The sequence below is a fragment of the Sceloporus undulatus genome, chromosome 2 (genome assembly GCF_019175285.1).
Source record: "Sceloporus undulatus isolate JIND9_A2432 ecotype Alabama chromosome 2, SceUnd_v1.1, whole genome shotgun sequence".
NCBI classification, from domain to species: Eukaryota; Metazoa; Chordata; class Lepidosauria; order Squamata; family Phrynosomatidae; genus Sceloporus; species Sceloporus undulatus.
In genome coordinates, this window is record NC_056523.1 from 62,860,235 (window position 1) to 62,878,476 (window position 18,242).

At 39.6% G+C, this 18,242-nt stretch overlaps 1 protein-coding gene across 1 annotated transcript; it reads left to right on the forward strand.

Moving 5' to 3' along the window:
- Nucleotides 1-4,135: 4,135 nt before the first annotated feature.
- Nucleotides 4,136-17,913, forward strand: LOC121920337 (E3 ubiquitin-protein ligase Midline-1-like). Its single transcript, XM_042447470.1, has 4 exons — nucleotides 4,136-4,334; nucleotides 6,603-6,761; nucleotides 7,831-8,001; nucleotides 17,782-17,913. The coding sequence occupies exons 1-4, from the start codon at nucleotides 4,161-4,163 to the stop codon at nucleotides 17,911-17,913; spliced, it is 636 nt and encodes a 211-aa protein (XP_042303404.1). The 5' UTR covers nucleotides 4,136-4,160.
- Nucleotides 17,914-18,242: the final 329 nt, after the last annotated feature.

Sequence of the window (18,242 nt, forward strand, 5' to 3'; positions counted from 1 at the left end):
CAACAACTATCAGGGAAGCCATTGAAATCCACAAACACCTGGACAACTTCAACAGGAAAGAAGAAACCCTGAAAGTAAACAAGGTTTGGCTACCAGTCCTGAAAAACACCAAAATTAAGACTCAGCACATGCAAATGAACATCACCCAGGGTCAGGGGCTTTCCCAGCAGACAATGGATCACTAATTAAATAGACATGTTCTCCCACAGACCAACACACAGATTAACATGTAAATCACTTCCTCTCAGCCAAGGTTCACACAGTATATATACCCCATGCACCTCCATGCCACCATTCTCTGAAGATGCCAGCCACAGATGCTGGCGAAACATCAGGAATAAACTCAGATCATGGCCACATAGCCCAAAATAACCACAAAAACTATATCAAAACACTTGGCAAACTTAAAAATGACAATATAAAGTACTTAAAATAGTTAGAACAATTCAAAACAATGCAGATTTGCAAATTTGGGTGGAGTTGATTAGGCCCCAAAGCCTTAATTAAAAAAAAAACAACATGTTTTTACTTGGCACTGGAATGACACCAAAATTGGTACCAATCAACCTTTAAGAAGAGGGTATTTAATAACTGGCCCACCACATGATAAAATGTCCTCTTCCATGCTCCCCACAGCACATTGCCCCCACTGGCAGAACATGGGAATTGCAAATGAGAAAATATTTTTTAAGAAAACATTCTTTTTAGATATCAGTAGGCATCATGTAGAAGAAGCATTAGTGTTGTGTGTGTGAGAGAGAGATAGCCTATTTTAAAATGATGCTTGCCATCTACAAATTTTGTGGCCACCATAATTAATGTAGGTAGCATCCAAAAAGAAAGAAAATAACCATGGATGACAGATAAAATACTACAAGCAATAAAGTAAAGAAAAGTAAGACAAAACAGAGATAGGAACAAACTAAGAACCATGGATGCAACAGTACAACTGCTAATGGGAAAAGATAAAAAAAATTAATACAACGGCCAATGCAGAGAAATAGAAGACAACAACAAAAAGATCCACAAGATCCAGGAAATCGAAAGAGAATTCAAACCAAGGACCAGGACACTCTATGACAATAAAAATAACATAATTCAAGACCAGGAAGGAATAAAAAGATATTGGATGCAATACACAGGGCAGTTATATAAAAGAGATGACAAAATGAAGGACACATGGAACGAAGAGCCATATGAAGATGAACCCCAAATTCTAAAAAGCGAGATGGAAGGTGCAATAAGATAAATGGGGAAAAACACATAACCAGGAACAGATGATATTCCAATGGAACTGTTGCAGTCCATATTGACAGAGTTAACATGTTTAACATATTAACATGTGTCAATAGATATGGAAAACAGAACAGTGGCCAACAGGTTGGAAACAAATATACATCCCCATCCACAAACAAGGAGACTCAGACTATAGGACCATAGCACTAATCTCCCACACAAGCATAATTATGCTCAAAATTTGGCAACATGGACTCCAACCAAACATGGACAGGGAAATCCCAGAGGTCCCAGCAGGGTTCAGGAAAGGAAGAGGCATTAGAAAACTACACAGCAAACATATGATGGTTAATGGAGCACACCAAAGAATTTCAAAAGAAAATCAGCATGTACTTTATAGACTATAGCAAGCCTTTGACTGCATAGATCAGGGGTAGGTAACCTGCAGCCCGCGGGCCGGATGCAGCCCAGCAAGGCCTTGGGACCGGCCCCAGCCTGGTCCTGCCGCCGATTGCCACCGGGGCCTTTGGGGGGCCTATAGAAGCCTCAGAAACATGCATTTATATTAACATTTTTTTAAAAATCAGCAAATTTTTTCGCGTGTCCTCCATTTTTTAAAAGAAAGTGTCTTCCATTTGAAAAGTTTGTCCTGCATTTGTCCTGGATATATATATATATATATATATATATATATATATAATTGTTTTTTGGCTTCGGCCCCCCAGTTGTCTGAGGGACAGCAACCCGGCCCCCGGCTCAAAAAGGTTGCCTACCCCTGGCATAGATCACGAAAGGCTATGGAACACCCTTAAAGACACAGGAGTGCCAACACATCTGATAGTCTTGATAAGGAATCTGTACTCAGGACAAGTGGCCACAGCAGAACAGAACATGGAGAAACAGATTGGTTCCCAATTGGCAAAGGGGTCAGACAAAGTTGCATCCTTTGATCTGATCGCTTCAACTTGTATGCAGAACATATTGTAAGAAAAGCAGGCTTGGACACAGAGGAGGGAAAATGAAAATGGGGGAAGGAATATCAACAATCGTATGATATGCTGATGATACCATAATACCTCACAGACCTGGAATAACTACTAAGAAAAATCAAGGAGAAAAGTGCAAAGGCAGGTATTCATAAAGCATACATAAAGGCAGTTGAAAATAAAGCAAACAAAGATAATGACCACAGAGAATCTACACAAATTCAGCCTAGACAATGATGACAAAATTTAGGCTGTTATACTTCGGACACATCATGAAGAGGGAGGACTCATTAGAGAAAACAATGCTAGGAAAGGTGGAGAGAAGTAGAAAATAGGAAGGCTGCATGTCAGATAGATGGAGTCTATTAAAAGAGATCACAAGTATGACTGCAGGAGGAGGGTAGAGGGTCTTGGGGATGTCTCATTTGCAGGGTCACCATGGGTTGAGATTGACTTGAGGGTGGTTAACAACAAAAAATATCCAATTATGGCTTTGTACTAAGGGAGAGTAGTTTTGCTTATACAAAAAGGCGGGGGGATATAACTTTGGCAGATCCCTCCAATCTAATAAAAACTTCCAAAGCTGTGCTCCTAGAAATTCTTGCAAACCTCAGGATGTTTTTTGGGGGGGGGGGGGGGGGGGGGGGAGTGGTAGGAAACAGGCGGTATTGAGGCCAGGGGACAACTGGCAAGAATCAGATTCCCCATGCCCTGACTTGCAAATCTTTTCCTCAAACAGCTATCACTGGATGCAACACATTTAAAGGGGATGCAGAAGTTGTCCAATTAATTTTTGTTTGATTAAAAAGTTATCTCTGAAGAAATAATAGTTGGCAGATGATCAAGCTATTTATATATGTACATATAAAAAGTGAATCACTCCTTTTCTGTATTTGTAAGTCAAAGAGGTATATAGAAACAATAATTTCATTGTTCACAAATACTTATTTGCCAGTTACCTTTCTTTGATACATCTTATATTAGGCTCCTACTCAGGGCTATTCAAAAATCAATCTGAGGGTAACCACATCTACATTGCTCGTGTGTTTCTTGACATGAATGCTCCACTCCCAATGCTTACCATCAGTGTATACATTCAATAAGAACAAATATCAAAGCAGAATTTTTTGCACCTGAAAGACAACAAATACTTTGGAGCAGTGACCACATACAGAATTTCTCAAAGATCTGAAGCTGTGGAAAAAGTCATTATTTTTTTTGTAGTTAAAGTTATGGGATTGCTGAAATATCTACGTTTTCAAACATTACTACTGTCAAAACGTAAAGTATGTACAAAAATAGTGTGTAAAATCTATTGTAATTAATACAATTACAACTACAAATGCTTTATTATCCCCTTTGTTGTAAGCCGCCCGGATTCCCAGCGATTGGGCAGCATATAAATAAACCCTATTATTATTATATCACCATCATGCAATAACATGGGTTGTATTCAGACTTGGTCATACTTCACAGCAGACATTGAAATCAATAGGACATAAATTATCTGTAGTCTGCTAATTTTTTAGACTAAATCTGAGAGCAGGGAACTGTCAAATTAACAATTGTAAACCGCTCATGTAAAGCACCATGTACACTGATGGCATTATATAAATTGATGATGAGGTGATAAATCTACCTCACATATGACAAAGTCCAACTCCAGCCCATTGTCTGAGCTGAGCTTTATGTAACTAAATTCATATAAGAGATTAAGTAGCAAAATAAGTTTTGTTCATTAGATTTGCATTCACACAGTATAGTAATGGCTGCTTTCGCTTCAGTCTGAATTCCTACTTCCAAAGTCTAGAAAGAAACTGTTGATTTATGTTGCTATGGAGCTTCTGTGACAGACCACTTAGAGGCATTCAGTGCCATTCTAGAACATAAGCATGAATATTGCTAGACAAGGACAACAGGCCTGAGCTTTACGATGTCATGGAGGCTTTGGCACAGGTGCTTTCATGTCCAGTGTGTTTAGAGTTATTCACACCTCCAGTGCTGGTCCTGTCCTGTGCTCATAACTTCTGCAAGAAATGTCTGGAAAAAATCCTTGTGCGCCAGAATTGCAGTCATGTTAATGGACAATTCTCCTGCCCTATGTGCAGAAAAGTAAGTAGTCACAGAACTGTTTGTTTTCACCGTCTATGGGTCTAGATGGCCCTCTCTGGTGTTGCTCAATGAATAAATGCCAGGAACTGTTTTTTATAGAACTGAGCAAGCAATTATGCTAAGTCATTTTTATCTTGAAAGGTATACAGCCTGGAGATCATGTCATGATCACAAATCATTAATGCAGAAAAGCAAATAGGACATTTGGGCTGTTGATACTGCTTTCAGAGACCTTTTAAGAATATTTCAGTATTGACAGCTTTGAGGACACAATAAAGGTACAAGTTATTAATTAAAACAGAGCCATAAACTCTCTGATTTGATAGTACTAGTGTTTTTCACACAGCACATATACACTAATAATATTTCACAATTTTAACTTATTAAATTTAGTGAGAGCAAAATCAAACAAGTTTCTGAAACCACTGTATTGTCTCATCAGAAAACAAACGATGTCCTTGTTCAGTTTTAGTAGCTTTGTAACCTGTCATATGATCATTAAAATTTGTATCAATTTTTAATTTTTTAAATATACATCCCTTCTGATTCACGGGGGATCCGTTCCTGACACACATTACCCACAAATCAGGAAAATCACCAATATTGGAGCCCCACTGATTACAATGGGGACATGCTGCTGCTGCGTGCGACGCTGTGCGCGTGCCTCATACATATGCACCATTATGTCCCTCCTGGCTGAACACAGAAGTGAGATCTGTCTCCAAGATACAAAACCACTCTTTTTTAACTCCCAGATTTGTCTTGCTGTAACCATCAGCAAGACAATTTCCTCAAAACATCTCTAGGTTTCTCTGTAATTATTACATTCCCTACAATCAAGTTTCCTCTAAATTTACAACACAAATTCCTTTTCAATGAACTCTCAGTCTACTTTACAAGCCAAGTCTTTGCTGCCTGCCACCCTGATTTCCAGGTGTAGAGGAATGAAAAGGAAATAAAAATGGCAGGTGACACCAATGTTTTGCAGCATACCAAGCTTCACATCACCATCACCATAATAATCATTTCAAGACTGCAGGCAGAAACAGAAGAAAATTTATGCTTTATGTCTTCATAAGTGGACTCATGTCTGAGGGAATTAGAATAACAATTGCAGTGAAAAAAGTGGGTAAGAAAAAGAATCTACTCATTTGAGATATGGTACTGGAAAATAGTGCTGAGGATACCATGAATGATCAGATCTCTCCCTGGAAGCCCAAATGAGTAAACTGAGTATGCTGTACTTTGGCCACATCATGAGAAGGCATGACTAATTCAAAAAGATAATGCTGAGAAAGGTGGAGGGCAGTAGAAAGAGAGGAAGACCACATGCCATGACTCTATAAAGGTCATGGGCATAAATCTACAAGACTTAAGCAGAGCAGGGGAGGATGGGGGGGGGGGGCTTGGAGATGTCTCTTCCATAGGGTTGACATGAGTCAGGATTGACTCAAGGGCAGTTAACAATAACCAACAAAGTTGCATAATGTCCAAATCCAGTAGAAAGCTGCTGTTATGGTATTATGTACCACAGCTAGCAAAGTGTCCAATGTACACTGATGCACAATGTGCACTGGTGCACAATACACATAAATGCACAATGCATGCCAGTGTTAATTGCACAGTGATGTACATCATGCACTGAAGTGCATGAGGTGCTCTTGTCAATGTCCTGTTACATATTTTCGCAATTCAGTAAAGAGTTTCTTAGCACCTCTGCAACATAGCTTGTTGCTGTATGCCTTCATTTCTGACTTATGGTGATCCTAAGGCCATGTGATGGAGTGGGCTCCTGTTACTAGTCCCAGGTTCTGCCAACCTAGCAGTTTGAAAGCATGCAAATGCAAGTAGATAAACAGGAACAACTTCAGTGGGAAGGTAACAGCTTTCCATGCAGTCACGTTGGCCACATGGCCATGGAGTTGGCTCTTTGGCTTAGTAACAGAGATGAGCACTGCCTCCTACAGTCAGACACTCTTGTCAAGGGAAAATCTTTACCTTTATCTTTAAGGTGAATCACAGGGTTTTCTTGGCAAGATTTGTTCAGAGGGGTTTTTGTTTTTGCCTTCCTCTAAGACTCTGAGTGTGTGACTTGTCCAAGGTCACCCAGTGGATTTCATGGCCAAGCAGGACTCAAACCCTGGTCCCCAGAGCTGTAGTCCAGCACTCAAACCATTATACTACGCTGGAGCTAGGCATATGTGAAGTTACATAACGTATCAAGTCATATATGTTTCTAACGATAAAGAGTTCATTCCCCCCCCCCAGATCATACACTTGAGAGGGAGAGGAATTATTGGCTTGCCAAGAAATATACTAGTGGAGAGTATCCTGGAAAAGTTTAAGTATGAACTTGAAAACCTGCATGCAAAAGAACAAGCTGAATTGTCTCAAATATGTGAACAACATGGGGAAAGCATGAATTTGGTATGAACTTTTTATTTTTTACTCTTGTTAATGAACCACAAAATTAACTACATAGTATTTATAATTAGAATGCACATTTAAATTTCAAATCCTCCCTCCATATTATGGCTCAGTGTGAGACTATATATTTCTCTTTAAAACATAATGAAAAATGAACTGAGATGGGGATGATGTTCTGTTTTTAGCAACATCCCAACATCAGTCTTCAAAGAAGTGCTTTGTCCACATCTTTGGTTAGTATAGCCAATATTTAGAAGTTATGGAAGCAGCATACCTTTTCACTTGTTTTTGATAATGCTAGTGGTGGGGGATAGAAATCTCTCTTACTAGGCCCAATATATGATCCTTTAATTATTTTAAAAACCAAGAGGTTCTTATTGCACCTAAGTATAAGACAAGATGCTCATTCAACTTCTTTTTTAAAGAGTAGCAAGTGTCAGTATTGTCTTTTCCTTTTTCTTGCATCAAGTTTAATCTTTTAGTGGCTGTTTCACGAAAAAAAAAACCACCTTAATATCTCTCAGCTGTGAAATATATATTGGGTCATGGATATTGGAGCCCTGGTGCGCAGTGGTTAATGCCTGTACTGCAGAGCCATGTCACTCAAAACCACAAGGTTGCGAATTCAAGACCAGCAAAAAGGACCCAAGCTCGACTCAGGCTTGCATCCTTCTGAGGTCGCTAAAATGATCCCCAGACTGTTGGGGCAAATAAGCTTACTTGCTAATTAGCTTAACTTGCTGTTCCACGCTATGATCTTGAATAGCGGTATATAAATAAAACAAATTATTATTATTATTATTATTATTATTATTTTAGAAGGTATTAAACACCTAACTCCTGCAGCTAGCTTACCCTCTTCCATGTATTTTGTGGGGACAAAATGTCATGCTAAGAGCACTAGACTGGCGTTTCTGTGAGTAATGCTAAGTGTGTGTGTGTGTGGGGGGGAATCCTTTAGTTGGCATAACTCACAACTTCCTAAGGCCATGCTTTAGATATTTAGAAAGTGTTGTCAAGTCACTGTTACACCAGATAATGATGTGACATGTGTTTTGCTCTTGCTTAGGTGTGCCTAACAGATGATAAACCAATTTGTGCCATCTGCAAACTCTTTGGAGACCATGAGCCCCACGACGTAGCTAAAATATCTGACGTTTATGCAGAGAGGAAAAAGAAGTTAATCAAAGATTTAGACTGGGTATCTGAACAATCTGAGCGTGCTGAACAAGCAAGGAAGGTACAGTATGAGAATTTTTTTCTTCTTCACTTCTCATGTATTAACAAAAGCATAAAATTCTATTTTAATACTTGTAAGCAATCATTCTTTAGTCTGTCAATAAGAAACGAAGGATTTAATCATCTTTATGGCTCATGCTTGAGTAATAGGTTCATCTTAACTAGTATGCTACCTGTTATTTTCCAAAAGGTCACACATTTCATGCTTTTGAATTATTCTTCATCACAGGCTCCAGAATTATAAATTAATTTTAGTGTGGCCAGAGAAACTTGCAAGTTAGAGCAGAATCCTAACACGAAGTACAGCACATAAACCCATCCTTCCCTTATTGCAATCCTGGTTTTGTTCCCGAACAGTTAATCTTCTAGAAAAAAAAAATCTATAAAACAACATTTCTCAACAGGCATATCCCACCATGACACGTGTACAATTTATTCCAAAAACCTTGAGATAACGTGCTCTTAAAAAAAATTTTTGAAAAAGAAAAATCACAAGAAGAGTGCTATACAAATAAAAATATTTAAAAGTACAAATAGAAAATCAGACAAATGTGTAAAAATGGTCCTCAGCGACTTGCAGACAACCCCCTATAAATCAGAGCCTTCCCTGGCCTAAAAACCAACCAAAAAAACCACCAGTTTTTTCCTTTTTCTGTTGGGGCCACAGCAGACAGCATTTGATAGGAAACCACCATTCATTGATCTACCTTGGTCTGGTCCCCGTGGCCCTTCTTTGGGGGCATGATTTTCAGTCCTGAGAATTAGTCAGGGCCCAGGCTTCTTTGCATAATGAGCTGTGTTGTGGTTGGTGGTTGAAGTTGTGCTTGTCACGCCTGGGCCTCCTTTGCCTTGCCTGGCAATCTGTTAAAGCGTGTCTGGTGTGCCAATGAAAATCCCTCCCTTGAAAAAACCACTGTACTGCCTGCCTGTATGCCTTCAAGTGAGATAATAATAATAATAATAAATTGTTTTAATTTATTATAAAAAAAATTTAAAGAATAAATTAACCAATTTTATAATACATACCGCTATTTTTAGTCCAAAAGAATCATAGCGTGAACAGCAAGTAAAGCTAATTAGCAAGTAAGCTAATTTTGCCCCGCCACAAGTCGGGTACTCTGTTTTTAAGCGACCTCGGAAGGAGCAAGCGCGAGTCGAGCTTGGGCGCCTTTTTCGCGGGGGTCTTTTGAACGTCATCGCAACCTTGTGGTTTTCGAGTGAATGATGGGCTAGGCAGGTACAGGCATTTAACTAAAATAATTTAAAAAAAAAAAAAAATTTAAACAAATATTAAAAACCACTTTTTGCGCCACCAGGGTGCCATGATGAACAGAGAGAGCTGTGAAGAAGGCAAACCCTTTGTAAGAACAGGCCCTCAGGCATCAAATGCTGTCCTCTAGCCATTGCCTTTTTGTTGGTTCTGTTGTATAGAAGTTGCAAGAGAATTTTGGAAGTCCGCTTCTAGTTGTCTGATCACCAGCTTCACATATTTCAGTGTGGTTGAAACATTTATTAGTGGAGCCCATCTCAAAATGCCATCCAATAATTTGATGGGTATGATGACAAGATGATGAAATAGAGAAATTTTTTATTACAAGACCCCTCACTCTCCAAGGCTTTGAGGCCAGGGTAACAACATAGATTAAAAAAACACATTAATTGTTAAATACATTAAAACACAATAAACACAGGACACATTAAAAGCATCCAACATAAAATAAAATATCCCAATTTTAAAATTCATAGTTTTAAAATCAACTGGGTAAGCTGCCGGAAAGAGATAAAGTATTACCATTACTGTTTAATAAATTCAGACTGTCCGTAATAAAACCATGAGATTACAAATGCTATTTTCCAGAAGTTATATTATTGTACTGGTGGTGTTTACTGGCTAGGAAATGAGTGAGACTATTTTTTTAGTTATATGTCCATAATGCCTTTAATGAGAAAAACCATTTGAAATGTTCTAGTATCAAGTGGCACTCATAGCACACTAAGAAAGTTAATCATCTTGTTGGCTTTCAGAACATCAAGTGTGAAAGCAGCAGGTGGCAGAACCCAGAAAACCTAGCAGAAAGATTTCTGGCAGGTGAAGAGACAGCTGAGAAGCTGAAAGCCAATTCACTAAAACTATTGGGGGGATAAGGTTCACCACCACGTATAGCTCCTTTAAAATATCTAAAACCCAAAATTAAATTTACTACTATGCATCGTGGAAGCCATCAGTCACCATTTCTGAGTGGTACAAGGAAAGGGAGAAAAAACCTTTGAGAACAACTCAGGACTGGCAGATATGAATGGGAATGTTGGGTGTTATGCCCACTTCTGCCTTTGAAAGAGGAAGGGATATTTTTGTATGTCCACTTTTGTCAGCTTCATCCTGCTGCAGTCCCTCTTGGTCTGGAGTTTCCTCTTAGAAAATGGCAGTGTTTCTTGCATCTAAATGTCACTGTGTCTTTAGACTAAAAGGCAATAACAAGAACAGAAACTCATGGTTTTAACCAAGATGCAATTTTTATGGGGGCTATCCTCCTGCATACTTTGCTCAAGCTTTTTATAATGAAAGTCTTTTCAGCCCTCAGATGTTTATTCTCAAAAGTCTCTTCTCTATGTTGCTAAGCCCTGTTTAGAACATTACAAGTCCCTGTTGAAAGTGGGTGGTTTAAGATACTAATTCCATATCCTTCTGAGCGTAACTTGTGAAATTTTCCTTGAAGAACAGCATGAAGCCTGTTTCATTAGCAGAACAGTGTGAGTCCTTCAGAGACTTTAGAAAACGACTCTGAATTGTATCTCTTCAGTATCAGAGCTCTTTTGTAACATAGGTGTTGCTCAACAGTATTTACTAATTAATGCTTTAGATAGCAATGTGACAGTCTACAACAAATGTTAAATGTTTTAAATGTTCCTTTAAAGTATGCTCAGTAATTTACTGGATATACTAAGAAATTCTATGTCATACTTACACAGGAAATTGAAAAGGTATCAATGAACTTACATACACCATGCTGACAATACAAGTTATGATTGAAGCTGTTGGACTAGCTACTGAAAGGAATCCAATGGAGAATGGTTGAATTAAAAGCAAAATTATGCAGAGAGCTATTCTACAAAAGTAAAAACTGCAGCTAATGGCAAAATGAACTTCAAGTTTCCCAGGCACCTTTTATCATCAAATGAAAAACTCTTTGGAAACAGCATTCAAATTCAGTGCATTTTCTACAAGAAGATAAGGCACTGAGAAGCAAGATAGAGAAACTTATAGGAGGAAATTCTTTACTCACAAGACACAAAAGATTATCATATTCAATTGGCCAATATTTTGAAGAACTGATCAAAGGCATCAGATCAAACAATTATATCTCCACTAATTCTGAATGAAAACTTGACTTGCAAGTCCCAGCAGTTTCCCGAAGCATTCAGACCAGAATGTCCTGCATTTTGTTTTTCCACTGGAATTTCTAATGAATCTTTTTTGCCAAAAAAGTACTGGACTTTTTTCAGAAACCAAATGAGCAAACCAACCAAGACCTTTTCAAAACAAATGCCCTCAGTCATGACAATAATACACCAAACAGGATGGACATCTCACTGGAAGATGAATCAATTTCAAGGCGAACCATAGTCTAATGTAAGCTTAAGAAACTGATGTTTGTACTTATATCCAAGTTCAGAGTAATTAAAAAACCAAAACAAATGTTCTCGTAACAGGTGCTTACTAGTGTCAAATAAATTATTTATGAAGCAACATATGATATGGCATTTGACACATACTGTGCCAGACCCTGTTAATTAAGTATCACCTAGCAAGCTAGAAAGTTAATTGAAAGGCAAGAAAGTGCACAAGAGATGACAATACAGGGAAGGTCATTATAAGTTTTAAAAGCAAGAATGCTATGATGTTCAAAACAGATATGGATGCTATTTCATGATAGTTTTTATATATGGTGCTCTACAGCTAGAACATTCTTAGGGTGAATACCTTATCACAGAAACAAGGCAAGATATCCCTTGGCTTACAATAAAAATACACGATTTAAAAGAAAAAAAGTGATAGGAGGGAAAAAGTGATAACAGGAAAGTTTTTTTTAGTACCATGAAATTCATAAATGACAATGTGTAGTTGTTGTTCCTGTAATTATATTCCAAGAATTGGGACTCAAAGCAGCTTGCAATTAACATAAACAGTACAGTAAAAGCATTACAAAAGGTGAGCATTAAAATAGAATTAAACTATTAGTATATTAAAATAATTCAAAGTTAAAAGACTAAAATTCAACAACAGAAATAGTGTTCCTATTATTGGATAGTTTTGACTAATTTCACTTTTCATTGAGTCAGCTTCCATCAGTCAAATTGACAGGCTCAACTAATGCTGTCAGTGAACAAAAATGTTCATTATCACAAATGTATCTGTTTACTGTGGATTTTTTTTTTGTATGAATAATATTTTTTTTTATTTTTCCCTGGTACTATATGGTAGCATGATATGATTACTGCTGTAACAATTTTCACAGATGCCAAAGGTTTAGTCCAAAATACAGCAAGCAAATGGCCTATATAGCTACAATTGTACAGTTTTATTTCTGAAGTAAACTGATAGAATGTAATGGGCCTTACTTCTGAATATTCACTCTTAAGGTTCCAATGTAAATTACCTATCTAGAAAAATAGAAAGTATGATAAAAGTGACACAAACACAAATGATAATTACTTCTCAGTCTAGTAAGAAGCCTTTCAAGGGTATGGGAGCCCACTGATATTCATTCTTTTTCCTGTGGCTCATACAAAAATAATTAGATGCAAAATTAAGTGAAAATGAGATTTTAAAAAAAATTCCAGATATATATACCAATAGTTCTTCTAGGGCAAAGTTCATATTCAAGGGTGACTGTGTCTATAATTCAGAGAATAACAGAAATGGAATAGAACAAGGCTCACCATGTCTAGCCCAAGGCAGGATTTTTGATGCATACACTATCTGCTGCTAAAAATGTGGCAGTGCATGCATTCACTTTTTTGCAATGACTCATACTCCCTCTTGTGGTAGAAAACAGAACTAAAATTACTGGTGTTTGGTTTCCCCCCACCTATTCTGTCAAACACTGAGAGCAGCTTTTGACCCCCTCCTGCAACAACACAACCCAGTTTGTACAATCCAATAGTACTGTCCCAGCACTGGTACCAAGAACATGGTTTATACATTTGCATCATGGTTGTGATCTTACACTATCAAGTACCATCAGTGGTTCTTCCGTGACTATGGCCAGTGCCTGATGTTGATGTTGTTGCCTACCTTCAAGTCATTTCTGACTTATGGCGAACCTATCCTGGGGCTTTCTTGGCAAAATTTATTCACAGGAGGCTTACCATTGCCTTCCCCTGAGAGGCTGAGTTAACGTGCCCAAGATCACCCAGTGGGTTTCATGGCTGAGCTGGGAACTGAACCCTGGTCTCCAGAGTGAACATCACTACTATAAGACAGGGCGGGATTTTGATCAAAGAACAAAAGGACATGGTTACTCTTTGTATGACATAGCCTCATGAATTGCTGTGTTATTCTTATTTTATTGCTGCACAATGTTATCCAATATCATATGCTGGTTAATAAATAAGACAAGAAAGAGGCAGGGTTCTTTCATAGACTTCATATATGTTTTGCTCCCACTTGCCTTATTTAATAGCTCTTACCATTCTCTGTTCTGTTTCATCCTGAGCCAAATCCTGCCCTTAACTTGCACTGAATTCTGACCTCATTACAAAATTTACTTTCTACTCCTGGTTCTATGTTTCTGAACTTTCACCATGATTACAATAACCATCATCTTTATTTATACCCCAATGTTTTCACATGACAGATTCAAGGTGGCTTCCAAATCAAAGGAATTACAAAGAAAAAGTTTTATTCCTGATTGCTTCTGCAGTAGTGCCCCAATATCTGTGCCAAATGTTTTAGAAGTTATTGTAAGGACATAGCATGGTCAGTTATGGAAACCATCAACTAAGGTTACAAGTGTAGTCTCAGGGCTATATTCTGCTGGTAGTCCCAAATGAACCAATTTGTATTAACATTTATCCAATTCCAATTGAATCAACAGGTCTCCTCTAGTTGGAACTAACTTCATACTCAGAATCAGATTTTTAATGATGCTTAATAATGTTGTAATCTCACCAAGTCATAGAAAAGGTAGAAGGAGGAAAAACAGGAGGAACTGATGTTTGGTGTGGGACTGCCCTTTACAAAGAAGTTAGAAGGAAGACAGACATAATGGCTTGTGAACCCTAATGTGAACTTCTGCTTTATTTCTAAGTATTTAATGCAAACTTGAGATTTCATGCATGGGAATGGCAACAGTTATAGAAAGTAAAATCACATTTTTAAGGAAGTGAAATCTTTATAGTAAGAATAAATATTTGGTAATTTCTGCCCTCACCTGCTGAACACAAACATGAAAGAGAGCACTGGCTTGAGGCACTAAATTTAGAAGTCATATGCTCTGAGAAAGAAAGCAGTTAAAGATTTTGGATTACTGACAAAAATTTAAAAAAACGGAGACTACAATTTGGACTCATCACACATCTTCAAATTATGTCTGACTTATGGTGACCCTAACGTTTCTGGATTTTTTGTTTGTTTGTTTTTTTGCAAGTTTCTTCAGAGTTGGTTTGCCATTGCTATCCTGAGGTTGAGAGAGTATGACTTGCCCAAGGTCACCCAGTGGGCTTCAAAGCTGACCTGGGAATCAAAAACACTCAAATCACTATGCCATGCTGGGTCATGCTGTACAATTTGAATACACTCCCTAAATGTGGATTTCATGACATTTCAGGTATTGGGTAGTCTGAAAAGGACACCATAGAGGTAAATTTTACATCCGCCTTAAAATGTAGACAACATTAAAAGGTAGCTTCAGTTCAGTCTTTTGCTCTGCTCTGCCCTCACAACACTCTGAGGTACCCCAGGCAAAGACAATGACTGAGACGACCTTACCCAGTGAGTTTCATGGCTCACCAGGGATTAAAATGCAAGTTCCAATAAAACCTTCTAAACCAGTGTTACTTAAAGTGGTGGTCCACATATGTGTATTGGTCTGTGATTCATTGGCTGCTGGTCTATAGCAGATCTCTTTCTCTCTCTTTTTTTGGGGTGTGTGTGTGTGTGTGTGCCTCTTGACTGTACAATCTAAGGGACTGCCTTTTAAAAAATAATTTGTAATGCACTGAAAGCCTTTTGAATGAAAAGAGCCAGCATTGTGTAGTGGTTTGAGTGTTGGACTATGACTCTGGAGATCAGGGTTCAGTTTTCTGCTCAAGCTTAAAAACTCATTGGGTGTCCTTGGACAGGTCACACTCTCTCAGCCTCAGAGGAAGGCAATGGCAAACCCTTTCTGAACAAATCTTGTCAAGAAAACCCTATGATAGGTTTGCCTTGGGGTTACCATAAGTCAAAAATGACTTGGAAGCATACAACAAACAAAATAAAACGAACAAAACAGAACTAAGAATTACATATATTTACTACATAGTCTTGCAGCACCTTAAAGACCAACAGCTTAAAGTTGGGACCCACAAAAATACATTAAGATACACTCAGCGGGGCTCATTTCTGAGTAATCATGAATGGTCTTGTATTTCCTATACCCCAGTTGTCCCAATTTGATAGGGAACTTCCTGATTAATCCTATCATCCCTATTTCAGGTCCTGTAAAACTGTCCCAGTTTTTCTCTCTTCCTCTTACTATCTGCCTTTGTTCTCTGGTTTGTTCCATTGCTGCAAACTGAGTTCAAAGTGCAAAAGTAACTTGCACTCAATTAACTCAGCAAGGGGAGGGGGGACTGTTGCCCTTCCCTGTAGACTCAGCCAAAAAAAGCAAACTGCTGCAGCCCCTTCTAGCTTGTCTGTACTTCCTAATTCATAACTTCTGCCATCTTGACCACACTTTATTGCTTGTTTCCACCGCCTCAGTCTTTATCTGTGAAATACTGGACAAAACTGAGGCTGTCAAAACAAACAAACCGTAAGTTACAATCGTTCAAGCCATTGTATTCCCAATTACCACATTCTGCTGTGAGAGCTGAACAGTGAAAAAAGCTCACTGAAAGAAAATCACCTCATTTCGGGATGTGGCGCTGGAGAAGAGCGCTTAGGATAATGTGGAGAGCCAAAAAGACAAACAAATGAGTCCTTGAACAGATCAAGCATGAACTCTTCCTGAAGCCAAGATGAGTAAACTGAGGCTGTTGTACTTTGGTCACATCACGAGAAGGCAGGACTCCTTAGGAAAGATAATGGGTAAGGTAGCGGGAAGCAGAAAGAGGGGAAGACCACAGAGCAGATGGTTAGACTCAATCAGAGAGATCACGAGAATGAATCTACAAGACCTAAGCAATAGCAATAACATTTCTATGCCACTTATCAGTGCACTTAAGTACTCACTAAGTGGTTTACAAAGTGTAAGCTAACTGCCCCCAACAATCTGGGTACTCATTTTAACCACCTTGGAAGGATGCAAGCTTGAGTCAAGCTTGAGCTCCCTTGGCTGGGATTGAACTCGCAACCTTATGGTTTGTGAGTGAGTGGCTGCAGTAGAGGCATTTAACCACTGTGCCACCAGGCAGTTGTTAGAGGGTCCTGGAGATGTCTCATTCACAAGGCCACCATGAGCTGAAGTCAACTCAAGGGCAGTTAACAACAAACTGATAGCCTCTAGCTTGTGAAAAGTGTCTTATGAGAAGGCTAGGTTAAAGCTTAGAAAAATTACTTATTCGGATGACAGCTGCCTGAATTGCTGGCTAGTGTGGCTGCCCCAAATAGTAACATAGCTAAACTTTGGGCTAGGCAGACCACTGACCCTGTCCTGAAGGGGGGCCTTGAAGGTGTCTCACCCACAGGGTCATCATGAGTTGGGGTCGGCTGGAGGGCAGCTGGCAACAACAACAACAGCTTCAGGTTTAAATACTTTAAAGGGCCCAGATCCCACCCGATATTGGAAGATAAGAAGGGCCTGCCCTAGTTAGTACTAGTACCTTTCCTCAATAGCTCCCCAGCCACTGGAAGAAATCTAACTGCTGATCTCCAACCTCACCTTAGTCACAGTCTATTGTTATTGTGAAATTTTAAAGCATGTTTTAATTCTTACATGGTTTAATTACTCTTGGGGAGTTTGGGATTTATGTTTTTATCTTTGTAAGCCACCCTGATTGCATTTTGAAGAGGGGTGGGATATAAATAGGTTTTATTATTATGAGTCAGGAGGCGACCAATGAACATGAGACGAAATATTACAGACTATATTTCAGAGTCTTCCTTGCCTAAGTTTGTTTTGCCCTGTGAAACGCAGGAGAGTGTGCTGAAGAGCCAGCCTCTGGCGGTGGCTAGAGCGCTGGGCTGTGACTCTGGACTCCCAGCTCAGCCAGGGAAACCCAGAAGTCACACCCTCTCAGCCTCCTCAGGGGAAGCCCTCTCTGGACGAATCTTACCAAGAAAACCCTAAGTCAGAAGTGACTTGAAGGCACACAAGATTCAGACATGACAGTCTGATGCTAGAGCCAAGATCCCCTGCAGGCGTTGTGGAGAGGTTTAGCAAGACCCGAAGTGGACTGGATCGCCCACTGCCACTCGCCCGCCGCGCTCTTCACCTCCGCTTCCTAGACCTGTGGCGACCCTGGCACAGTTTTTTCTTAGCACATTTCTTCAGAGGCTGAGTGTCGCCCAGCGGCCTTTTGTGGGGCTTTTCGGGCTATATGTGGCCGTGCTCTGGAAGACTTTCTTCCTCTTCAGAGAATGCTGGCCTGGGAGAGTGGGGCGAAACGCCAGGAAGAAACTCTGCAAGAACGTGGCACGAAAAACCCACAAAACACTACGGACGCCGGCCATGGAAGCCTCCGCTTCCCCGGTGGGTTCCGTGGCTGAGGAGGACCCCAGACACCGAACAGGCTCCGCCCGGGCGGCGCTTCTGTGAGGCTCGTCGGGAGATTAACTGCCCGCCTCTCCCGCCGAGAAGGAAACGAAGGAGGGAGGCGGAGACCAAGCCCTCACAATTTGAGGCGGGGAGAACCACAGACCGACATTGGAGGTTGTCCAATCAGAGAACAGGCTCTACCTCTGGGGGCGGGACTCTGTGGCGCCTGCTCCAATAGCTGCCGGGAGAGGCGGGTGACAGACAGGTCATTGTGCGAGGGGCGGGGTTCCCCTCTTCTTTCTTTGTGGGGAGGAGCGAGCGAGAGCGGTTCCTTCTTTTT